The sequence below is a fragment of the Oryctolagus cuniculus genome, chromosome 8, assembly GCF_051225735.1.
Source record: "Oryctolagus cuniculus isolate XC-2025 breed Fujian yellow rabbit chromosome 8, ASM5122573v1, whole genome shotgun sequence".
Lineage (NCBI taxonomy): Eukaryota > Metazoa > Chordata > Mammalia > Lagomorpha > Leporidae > Oryctolagus > Oryctolagus cuniculus.
The window spans coordinates 113,958,884-113,971,297 of record NC_142874.1 but is presented as its reverse complement, the minus strand read 5'-3'; the positions used below and the strand labels follow the sequence as shown (position 1 = coordinate 113,971,297).

The 12,414-nt window shown below is 44.3% G+C and overlaps 1 protein-coding gene across 4 annotated transcripts in view; it reads right to left on the bottom strand.

Annotated features, from left to right (window-relative positions):
* Nucleotides 1-2,272: 2,272 nt before the first annotated feature.
* Nucleotides 2,273-12,414, bottom strand: part of RASGEF1B (RasGEF domain family member 1B) — a 614,689-nt gene continuing 604,547 nt past the window's right edge. For all 4 annotated transcript variants that reach the window (XM_051820184.3, XM_089303183.1, XM_089303184.1 and 1 more), the window contains 4 exons: nucleotides 9,923-10,018; nucleotides 9,418-9,541; nucleotides 7,410-7,482; nucleotides 2,273-3,698 (listed from right to left, as the gene is read on the bottom strand). In XM_051820184.3, the coding sequence (XP_051676144.2) occupies nucleotides 3,674-3,698; nucleotides 7,410-7,482; nucleotides 9,418-9,541; nucleotides 9,923-10,018 (318 nt within the window). In that variant the 3' untranslated portion in view covers nucleotides 2,273-3,673. The remainder of the gene's footprint in view (nucleotides 3,699-7,409; nucleotides 7,483-9,417; nucleotides 9,542-9,922; nucleotides 10,019-12,414) is intronic.

Sequence of the window (12,414 nt, the reverse complement as noted above, 5' to 3'; positions counted from 1 at the left end):
TAAAATCCCCCAAAGACAAAAGCGAGACAATCAGTTTCCAGTTAGGCGTCTTTGTTGGTGGGGAACTCCACTGTGTCCTCAACAGCAGGGGACGCCTCCAGGAGTAAGGGATGTAGTCTTCTCTTTTTACCTCCGTAATCCCAGCGAGCAGAGAGGGCCCCTCGGGGCCCAGCAGCTCTGGAATGCAAGGCGTGCCCGGACACAGCACAACCTGAATGGCAGGAGCTCAGGGCCATGTTTGCGCTTGTATTTGCCCAGGCCTCCATCCAGCCAACTAAACTGTAAAAGCCACCCATAAACCCGCTGAGGAACCCAAATACACACACAGCACAAAAGGGAGAATACTACACGATGTCCACAGTCAACGCGGGGTTTAAGCCTCTGGCTTCCCTGGACTTTAAAACAAGAGGCTACGGATGAACATGAGAACGCAATCTGTGAAAACCCATTTAGCCTTGGAATCAGGTTTTGCAGGCCCAAGGCCAGGTTAAGAAAATTTTTTTCAGCAGCCACATTTAGGTATCTAATGCTGAAAGAGAGCGCTCATAGCGCTTTTGTAAACTATAGACCACTTAGATCAGGGGGCAGTATGCTTTCAGTAGAGGGCCAGAGAGTAAATACTGAAGATTCTGAGACCCACAGTTACAGCAGAAGAGAGCCGCAAGAAAACAAAGGAGCACGGTCATGACTTGACGTATAGACACTGACGTTTGAGTTTCACATAATTTTCATGTCATGAATTAACCTTTTATTTTTTATTTATTTATTTATTTTTTTGACAGGCAGAGTGGACAGAGAGAGACAGAGAGAAAGGTCTTCCTTTTGCCGTTGGTTCACCCTCCAATGGCCGCCGCAGCCGGCGCACTGCGGCCGGTGCACCGCGCTGATCCGATGGCAGGAGCCAGGTACTTATCCTGGTCTCCCATGGGGTGCAGGGCCCAAGCACTTGGGCCATCCTCCACTGCACTCCCTGGCCACAGCAGAGAGCTGTCCTGGAAGAGGGGCAACCGGGACAGAATCCGATGCCCCGACCGGGACTAGAACCTGGTGTGCCGGTGCTGCAAGGCGGAGGATTAGCCTAGTGAGCCGAGGCGCTGGCCATGAATTAACCTTTTTGTTGGTTTCTGCCACCAATGCCTTGTGGGCAACGCAGAACAGGCAGCCAGCACTGGGTTTGGCCAGCAGCCACACTTCGCAGGCCCCTGACCTAGAGGGCTGGGAGGCTAACATTGCTGCTACCAAGTGAGGCGGTAGAGTTCGGGGAAACGGGCAGCACTGTGGACTTGTATTAACCACATTTCCCGCATCCTGTGATGTTTTGACATCTTAAGTATCTTGCTGGCCAGAGTCTGACTTTCCCAGGGAAAGGTAACTCAGCCAGGTGCTAGGCCCAGGAATATCCTTTTCGTATGCAAACCAACCAGTCCTACAACCTCCCTCTTTATCTGACTCTCACACTCTAAGCCAATACAGAAACTGGCCTAACTCACCCCAGGCCTGGGTACCAGAACCCTAGAGACCGCCTCACAGCCCAGAGCCTGCTGGAAATATTCAAGCTCCCCAGTAAGGAACCGGCTACCTTGCCCTGCTGTGCCCGTCCTGGGACACCTCAATAAAGGCCACACACTTTTTTCTCACCTCTGCTTCTGCTCCCAACCAGCACCGCTGCTTCCCTGGTGCCCTCTGTGGTGTGGTGTGGCCCCCTTGTCTTGGGAAAATGTAGCAGAAAATTTCCCGTGGCACTCTGGGATAACCCCCAGAAATTAACATCTCAGGGGGACAAATGGGACAAGAGAGCCCTGGATTCTAGGCAGGCTCCCAGGACAGCAGCATCAGCAGCCCCTGGACCCCACCCCAAACCTGCAGGACCAAAATCTGCAGGGAAACAAGACCCCAGGTGATTTGCCAGGATGCTGAAGTTGCACCTGCCATGGCGGTGTGGCTTAAAATCTGAGTTCTAGAATCAGAAGGCCTAGTTCCAATCTTTGTGCTTCTCATTAGTCATTTGGCCTTGGACAAATTATTATTTTCTAATTGTCTCTACACCAAAAAAAAAAAAAAAGGCAGATGATGACATAATGTCTGCTAAAACTTAGAGCCTGGCAAATGGTATTTATTAAATATCCACCATTATCCGTCTTTGGAAACTCAATGCCCGTGTACATACCCTGAAAGACTTCCACTCGCTTCCAGGCATGGTCACCTGTTTGGAAGATCTTGCCTATAGTCCACCCACCCAACAACCCGTCCACAAAAGAAAAGACGCCACGAATCCTGACCGCAGAGTGTAAAATGTATTGATGGCTTTTAAGAGGCAACTGGGAGACATCTGAGGCGTGCTGAGATGGCGCACAGCACACAGACATGCTCTGTTTCTGGAAACCATGCCACTAAGTTTTTAAATACATCTCTGTTTTAGACGTGGTGTTTTGTTGTTTCATTAGCACGGATTACTACTCTACAGTTTCTCCTAGAGTAAATAAATAGGATGGCTGTTCGCAGAGCAACCACAGGCTTATTTAGATGTTTAACAAGGGCAACTGTTTCACAATCCAATCAGTCCTTGAGTTAACAAAGAGGTGTTTCCCATTGGTTTTGTTCCCCCCTGCAGTGGGGGGTTGGAGTTAACTTCCCCAGTGTGTTCTTTGTTTATAGGCTTAGTCTCCAGGAGACTGACAAGAAATGAAAAATAACAGTTAAAAAAAATTAAATTGCAATTAGGCCATTATGCTGTGGGTTTTTCCAAGACCTATACAGTCAGATTATTTAAATTTACAAGAAAATGAAATAACAAAAAAAAAAAAAAAAGACTGAAAAATGCCTCTGTAGAACATAGTGGTCCGTTGTAAACAGCTCAGGCAAAATCAACCAGAAAGTCCTCGCTTGCTAAGCAGTCCAACGACAAACTCTGCTGTTTTTTTTTTTTTTCCTAGTGGCTATTTTCCTACCACAGTGTTGAGCTTCATTATTATATTAAATAACTTATATGGGTACAAACGAGTTTGCTAACCAGCAGCCAACTCAAAACCTTGTCGGAGGAGGGGGGAGAGGAACCTCCTACACTGCACACAACACAGGGGGCAAAGTTCGGAGGCAGCATCCAGCCAGTCTGTCCCTCTCTGCCCGAGCTGCTCCAGCTAAGGGTTGGAATCTAAAGTGAGGGTGTTTTCCCCTCCCTCCTCTCCCTTTTTCATTTAAGTTAACAAAGACACATGGGCTTCCTAAGAGCCAGCACTTAGCTGAGTAAGTCCCATTAGCAGCAAATGTTCAACCAAAAAAAAAAAAAAAAAAAAAAAAAAACAAACACAGACAAAAGCGAACTGGATCCAGGTGCAGCGCTGTGATTCACATGGAAATTCCAGGAGATGAATCATGTGCAGAGCCAGGATCTTTGGGGAGAAGCCTTCCTCAAGTGTCTTCCGTGAACACGGCAGCCGCACACAATCGGCGTGGACCTGTCGGCCGTGGGTGATCAGTTCCCCATCTGCTCGCCAGTGAACGCGCTTGCCTGGCCGAGTGCGGCACTTGGAGGACTGTGCAGTTTTCCTGATTCTTTTTTTTTGTAGAATGTGACATCAGAAAACAAAGGCCAGCCCCTCGGCAATCTGCACGGTGTGTGTTGTGTGTGTCGGCGGCAGCAGCAGCAGCAGCAGCAGCAATGAGCTCCCGTATGTTAAACTCTGCCTAGGAGGCTGGACCTGCGAACACAGAAGACAGTCCTGAGAAGAGGCGGACGACCTGAAGTTGGATTAAAATAAAATGCCTTGCCTGCTAGTCATTTTATCTTTCCTGTTTTAAGTTTGATTTTCCATGGTTAAAATGGGGGTAGGGATGGGGGGAGAGTCAAGCTTTGAAGTCCTACTGGCTCTTTTAGGTCCCTGAAACCACACAGCTATTAGTGAGGATGGCCAAAGCCCTGTGTACAGATACATCTGTAAGTTGAGTGGTCTTATTTATATTAAAACAAAAATGATTTGCAAAGCTTTCCGTTATGCACTGGTTTGAAGGCAGAAGTGTTTATTTAGAAGAGAGAAGCCTCTTTCACCTTCCAGCTTCCATGACCACTGGGAGCATTTAAGTAGTAGGTGACAAGAAAGGTGTGTGCCCTCAAAGGTGTATGTCACTGCCACTGATATATGTACGGGCCTGCAATGAATGGCTCCAGGGACAACAGGAAGCGTCTGTGTAGAAATACCTGCTTGTCTTCAAATCTGATATACTGACAAATTTCCAGGTAGCTACTATCATTCCAGAATACTAAGTAGCCACGTGACATTCATGCAGTTGCCGGTTGCTATGCCTTGGTCAACACCTGCAGTCACCGATCCCACAGCAGTGCAGGAGCAGGGGCTGGAGAGCAATGGGGCACAAGACAGAGTGTGCAGGGCTGGGGAAGGGGCCGCTGCTGGCCCTGAACAGGCTTCCATGGCAGCAGGGAACAGAACCACACACACGGCACCAACCGACAGGTGGCTGCTAAAAAGAGAGGAAGCTGCTTTCGCACAGCTGCGCTCAGCGGGGAGGTGGACCAAGGAGTAGAGAGGCGTGGACAAGACAGTGCCTGGCTACAGTGTAGACACAGAGGAGAGCTTGTAGTTCAAGTCTCCTCAAATCCAACTTTCACACGGAAACGAGTCCTTCAGTGTTGCGTCAATCTTTCCTCATATGTCACTCAGTGCTTTGTGCCACTGCTTGTCCCTCAACCAGTCCTTCCCAGAAGCAAGTGAGTTAACTGCAGAGCGATTCATGGATTTGGGATGGAATTTAAGCTAGGGCGCCCTCTTTTTCACCTCACATTTCTAAATTCTCCACGGAATTCTTTGGTAACATTTCAACCAGCCAACTGTCATATGTTATTGTACACTGTGTACATATACAGCACACGGAGAAACAGTAAGAAATTATAAAATTCAATCTTTAACTTTTACTATCAAGCCTCTGACATGCTAATCTCTGCACCCTAACCACTGATCAACAGGAAACTGTCATAGAATAGTAATGTCTGAAAAATAACTGGAGGCCAGTGCTGTGTTGGTGTGGGGTTAAACTGCCACATGGGACATCAGCATCCCCTGGCTACTCTGCTTCCAATACAGCTCCCTGCTAATGTGCTTGGGAAGGTAGCACAACAGATGATGGCCCAAGTACTCTAGCCCCAACACTCATGTGGGAGACCTAGATGGAGTTCCTGGGCTCCTGGCTTCAGCTGGGCCCAGCCCTGGTTGTTGTAGCCATTTGGGGAGTGGTTGGAGGAGCTCTCGCTTGCTCTCTCTCTCTCTCTCTCAATACCTCTCTGTTGCTCTGCCTTTCAAATAAGTAAGTAAAAAAACTCTATAAATTAAAAAAATAACTGGGGCCACTGCCGTGGCTCACTTGGTTAATCCTCCGCCTGCGGCGCCGGCATCCCATATGGGCGCCGGTTCTAGTCCTGGCTGCTCCTCTTCCAGTCCAGCTCTCTGCTGTGGCCCGGGAAGGCAGTGGAGGATGGCCCAAGTGCTTGGGCCCTGCACCCGCATGGGAGACCAGGAGGAAGCACCTGGCTCCTGGCTTCGGATCGGTGCAGTGCCAGCCGTGGTGGCCATTTGGGGGGTGAACCAACAGAAGGAAGACCTTTCTCTCTGTCTCTCTCTCTCACTATATAACTCTGCCTGTCAAAAAAAAAAAAAAAAAACACCAAACTGTAGGTAGGTCTGGCTTATTTTAATATGTCTCGAGACCACAGGTAACAGGGATGCCAGGTGTCAATTATGCATACCAATTTACGTGCTCACCAATGTTTTAAACAACTATAAGGAAAGTAAAAATATCTAAGTTATCCCAAGGGCCTCAAAAAATAGAAAGGAAGGATAAAAAAGCAGAAATATAGGATAAAAAAGGCTAGAGTCATCTTAAAAGGATAACTTGAGGGGTCGGCGCTGGGGCACAGTACGCTAAGCTTCTGCCTGCGGTGCCAGCATCCCTGTTGCTCTACTTCTGATCCAGCTCTCTGCTATGGCCTGGGAAAGCAGTAGAAGATGGCCCCAGTCCTTGGGCCCCTGCACCTGCGTGGGGGACCTGGGGATGCTCCTGGCTCCTGGCTTCGGATCGCATTGGCTCAGCTCCGGCTGTGGCGGCCTTTTGGGAGTGCACCAATGGATGGAAGACCTTTCTCTCTGTCTCTCCCTCTTTCTGTCTGTAGCTATGTTTCTCAAGAAAATAAATAAACCTTTAAAAAAATGGATAATTTAAAAAAGACTAATTCCCAAATCTTTTATCCAGCAAGATGCTTACTCTGAGGTTCATGTTTGTACATGAAAATTTAAGAGAGTGAAGCAAATGTCTTTCAATACAAAATGTTGTTCCCCTGGCTGGCACATAATTGTAAAAAAAAAAAAAAATAGGTTTGAGCACCAGCTAAGTGAGCCTGTTATATTCTCACAACTGCAAGCCTTGACTGTACCTTCTGTCTGTGGATACAAGACACATCTCCAGCCCTTACCCATCAGAATGACCTGTTCTAATAAGCAAAGTAATTCCAACACGTGTGTCCCTCACCTCATCCTTCCTCCCTGAGAGGTACCAAGAAAGAGGCCTAAAATATCCTTTGAAACAAACTAGACCTCACAAAACCAAGTACGTGAATATCTTAGCCATCCTGGCTCTAACATCAAGTATAATGAAGACTCCGAAATGATGCCAGGACCACAACAGGTAGAAAAGAAAATAAGCCTAGCAATTCCAGAACAAGAAGGTGCACATTCCCAGAGTTTACTGGTAGAAAAACAATGATAGCAACCTCGATTTTGTATACTGTATCCTGGACTGATTTGTTAAAGCACCTCAAATGCTTACAATGCACAGTTACTTATCCGAGATCCGTCTGCAAATACTAACCGAATAGCAAAGCTTTCAAATTTGAAAAAACTCCAGATTAGTTTACAAGTCCAAACTCTCCTTCAAACCAGTGAGTACTGAGATCTGGTTGGTAAGTGACACACCCAACTTTATCAAGTCAGCTGTACTTAGTTCTGTTTTATCACAAGGCAAATAAAATTTTAGTGTTTGAAGAACCCTTCAGAAATAAGGGCTGAACTTTGGATCTTTTCGACAAATAGAATTGGTGCTTTCTTTCAACTATAGCAAGGGATAATTTCAGTTCCTCGTTCCATTTCAAAATGGGAGAGGGTTACAAGAACAATATCATCATTCATCTGCAAGTGCAAAAATCAAGCACAACAAAACAAAGAAAGGCAATAAAACTGAATGATGGTAACGAGAACTACAGGCCACAGAGATGTGGGTAACAGGATACACGGTGTAGAGGACTTGGGACAGTAGGCAGGGACTTCCCGCACAAAGCACACAGCTTTCTTCAAATAAACGGTCATTTCCTGTAGAGCAGCACAACAATGAGAAGCAAGGAGACCCACCTTAAAGACTTCCATCTGTCTTTCTCTACATGGTTTTCAGGGCCTTCACTCTCATAAGAAGCCAGGTAGAGCGCTACAATCAACATGAAGAAAGAGTGCATCACCACTGTGCCTTGTCCCAGTACATACACCCCATCCATCCCCTGTTCAACTTGAACCCAACCCTGTCACAAAACATGCTCTCAAGACACCGCATCATGATGGAGAGACTTCACTGTTTCACAAAGAACACGGGGTATCGCATCTGATTGACCATCTCAACAAACCCCAAGAATGTCTGGGCCTAAAAGGCACTTTATTAACTAAGAATTTATGAGGCTAAAGGCACACTCAATTCAGGTCACATGACGCTGTCACGCACTCCATGGCACGTTCTTTACAAAGGAGTGGAGGTCCTTTCCTGGGAGCTTAGCTCTGAGAAGCCCTCAGGTGGTAAGAAGGCAGGTCTCTGGGGCCACTTTCCATCCTTCTAATATGTTTTTCTTATTTTTAAAGCAGAAAGAAACTTCACCCAGAAATTTAAAGGCTTGTTATTAATCCTATTTATAGAGATTAAAAACAAGCATGTTTCCTCTGAAATACGTAATATTAACCCAAAATGTTCTTCACTCATTACTGTAAACACTATCAATCTACTATGAGAAATCATTAGTTAATATTTGTTATTGCTTCCCATATTAGGACAAAAAATCAGTAGAATAAATCTCTAAGTCTTTTGTGAACTCTCTCTCCTGGTGATTTCTTTCTGTAAATACTTAATTACTTTTTTTGTTTCAAATTCCAAATGCTTTTTTTTTTTTTAAAAAAAGATGTATTTATTTATTTGAAAGGCAGAGTTACAGAGAGGCAGAGGCACAGAGAGATAGAGAGGTCTTCCATCCTCTGGTTCATTCCCCAAATGGCCACAATGGCCAGGGCTGGGCCAGGCCAAAGCCAGGAACTTCCTCTGGGTCTCCACAGGGGTGCAGGGATCTAAGGACTTGGGCCATCCTCTACTGCTTTCCCATGCAATAGCAGAGAGCTGGACTAGAAATGAAGCAGCTGAGACTTGAACCAGTGCCCATATGGGATGCCAGCTCTGCAGGTGGCAGCTTTACCCATTACGCCACAGCGCCAGCCCCCAAATTCCCAAAAGCTTTAACAGGTCAAATCTTCGCACTACTTTTTCAAACAGCAGGGGATAGCAATTTACTGTTCTGGATTTCCTTCCCCAAATTACCCTATCTACACACAAAACGTCCTTTTCTCCATTGAAGCAAGCCCAAACAATGAAAAAAAAATATTTCCATGACATTCCGCTTGTGCCAAAAGTTTTGCAGATGTGGTACAATGGTACTACAAAATTCTGTGGAAAACTTTAATTAAAAGATAAGTTTAGGGGTGGGCATTCGGTATAGCAGTTAAGATACAGTTTCGGAATGTCATCACAAATTATGAGCCTGGAAGAAAATATTGCTGTGTGGGGTTCAACTTCTGCCTCTGCTCCTCATTCTAGCTTCCTGCTAATGCAGACCCTGTTGATGGCTCAAGCACTTGGGTCCCTGCCACCCACGTAAGTTACCCAGACTGAGTTCCTGGCTCTGGCGGTCGCCTAGCCAGGCCTGGCTGTTGTAGGCACCTGGAGGAGTGAATCAGCAGATGAGAGATCTCTGTGTCTTTCTGCCTTTCAAAAACAATGAGAAGCTTACTTTGGTGCCCAAAATTTTCAATTTTCAAAAAACTAATGCATAGATTTTTCACAATGTGCATTTTCCACGAACTTTTTGAAGCCCCTCCTATGCCAGAAAGAATGCTTAAAGAAAAATACTATTTATGCATGATTATTAAGTAAAAATATTTAAGGAATAAGTCATAAGGTTTTCTATGCAACAAAAACCCTTAAGGTGGGAGAGACAGAGGACAGCCCTCATACAACACAAAGAACCAAGCACCACCATGCATTTCTATACTAATTTCCTAAATACAGGATTTGGGGATGCTAGCGGCAGTTCCAACTCATTGGCCTCACCATCTTCACTGAAAACTGGTACTGTGAGAAGATACTGCAAGATCTTCCGGTCCCTCTCAAACGGACACTCTACTTGTTTCCACGTCATAAATTCACTCACTTGTTTGGCCAATTCCCAAAATTTCTGGAAGACAATCAGAGAAAAGAATTTAAAGGCGTCATTTAAAAAAAAATTGGAGCCTGAAAGAAACAATTCCATATTCAGAATACTTCCTTTTGGTTTTCAAACCTCTGCATTACATAATTTTCTTAATTGAATAAAAACTTTATTTGCTAGGTATTGCTAAAACTTAACTGAAGTTCACTCTAATAATAATAATAATAATAATAATAATAATAATGCATCAGCTACAGTTTACTTAGTCTTGTTGATTTCTTATAAAGTAGTAGGGAAAGAGAACATTTGTTCTGAATTTGCAGAATCAGCTTCAGATACCAGCTTGGGACACAAGGCTGGAGAAGCCGCCCCTCACCCTCTGCTTGCACACTACTTTTTCACACTCACCTCGAAATTGACATGACCGTTAGGAAGGCGGTTGGCACAGCCCTCGTTGAGGAAATAAATGTCTTTGATTAAGAGACTGAAGAATGGTATCACAATCTAGAGAAAAAAAAAAGATTCTGGTTTGTCTGGGCAAATAAACATTTAGCCTCTTGTCAAGTAATACAAAAGATTAATGAGGGACATTAACTTTGAATTACATGAAAGGCCACAATGTATTAAAGTGGTATGAGACCAGTTTCCCCCCTACTGCCATTGTGCTTAAGATGTAAACGCTATTAACAACCCAAACACAGCAAGGACAAGTATTGTTGGGAAGTGGACAGGGTAATGCTTTTCCTACAATTTTTTTCCTAGTTTTTCTAATGCTAGTACACACTAACATCTAGTTGTAAAGAAGAAATTGTAGGTAAGATGAAAGGAAAAAATGTCTTAAAGAATTCTTGCTTTCTCTTTAACAATGGCTTCATTACACCAAAATATTAACAGAATACCTAACATTACAGGTACCAAGATTTTAAGATGTGAGACTCCTCTCTCTAACACAACCCACACATCAGTAAAGTATCTATGTTTTAGATGAACTTTTTTTCAGAAGATTTTATTTTATACTGGAAGGCCTTGCTTAATATATTGTGGGGTTTTAGGCAGTATTAGCTACCAACTTCCTATTGAGTACACTTGGCCTGTATATGACAGAACAAGTTAGCACCTGTTCTCCCGGGAAATCACCTCAGATAGACCTTGCACAACATGTGAGTTAGATGTGCCTCAAGTGAAAGAGGAATATAAATGTGTAATTACAAGTAATAGTTGTTTAAAAAAAACAGAATCTTCCTTGATAATACTTTCCTGCCTCAATTCATTGGTTTGATGAGGTAACATTTGTTTATAATAAAATAATAAATAATAAATAAATAAAATAAAATAATAAAAAATAAATAAAATAATAAAATAATAAATAAATAAAATACATTAAATCCTACTAAACCCCTAATTCATGGAAAACAAAGGTCAGATACAGTAAATTCCAAATTTTCAAAACTCTCTGCAATGCAAATGTTGTACAAACATGATCCTGTGTCTTATTTCCTCAACATGGGTTTTTTTAAGGAAGAACTTTATTTCTATGCTCTACTCTGGTGTTTAAACTGTGAGATTCATGTAGGGCTGATCATTTACTGTATCATGACAATATTCAAACTTCTCATAAGTTCAAGTCATTTGTCCTTAGCTGGATTATAGACTCTAGGTGGCACAGTGATTTTTGCACTCATAGGAGCCTGCAAGGTGCTGTGCTACTGACTGTACAAATCTACTAGGTTATTATCCACAGGAATAATCTAACAGAGTGCTTTACTACTCCTTTCCTGATAGCCTCACAGTCTTCCTCAACTACTCCTTTGTTTGTGGCTAACTCCCCTCAAACCTGTGGCCTCTATACAAATCCAACATAGTAAAAATCCAGAGCATTATTAGGACTTTGGATTTCCACAAGCTAAGTAAATGTACAGGTCATTAAGCAGAGAGAGTGAAAGTCTGGATTCTAGAAGGTCCTGCCAACGATGTCGTTGGTAGGAGGACTTCATGAGGCATAATGTTTCCCAGGCTCTTTCAAAGCTTCTCAGTTCAGAGACTCGGCAACTAGACCTTGAAGTTCTCATCAGTTCCTCACCCAGAACTGACCGCTGCTGGGAGGATCAGGTTCACAGGCATAGAAACAGGATGCCATGGAATCCTGTAAGTAATGGCTAATAACTTTACATAGAAACACAAATACAGAAAAAACACATTTTAGGGTTCCTGTGTAGGAGACAGATTTGATTTTTTTCTCTATTAGGTACCTAGAGATGTGACACTTTAAACACATAAACTTTTTTCTTTCCTGATCACTGAAATTTATTGAAGGTTGGAGAAAAAAAAAAAAACAAACCACTATTCACCTGCTGTGTGTATAAAAGGGACAGGAAGTCTTTTAAGAAAATATTAGGAAGCTGGAGATGGGGATGTCTTTCAACTGTTACATTTTGGCAAAAGTGAAAAATTATTGTAAATATCAACTGCATGGCTGGCAACGGTTCTTCACAGCACAGTGCTGAGAGGGAAGACTGGATCGCTGAGACACAGTGCTCAGCAGCCGCAGCTTCTGCGTGCCTCCCACACGCGCACCCCCCTCTGACTCACCATCCACCATGCGAGCACAGACCAGCGCACAACAAAGTAAATGCCGCAGAGAGGGTGCAGGCCCCGGGCTGAAACCTCCGAAAACAACCCCACACAGACCCTGGCTCTAGCCTGCGTGGCCCTGCCCACATGGACAACAAAACAAGAGCTACGGAACCCCAAGGATCAGTTCCTCCATGGGGGAACCCGGGAACTGGGGGCCCAAAGAGGAGATGCCTGGGCCATGTGGCTCTGCCAGCTCCGAGAGCTTGTTGGAGGTTCTAGCAGGGGAGGGCAGCTACTCGCATACCCCTGACTGAAGACCGGTCCTC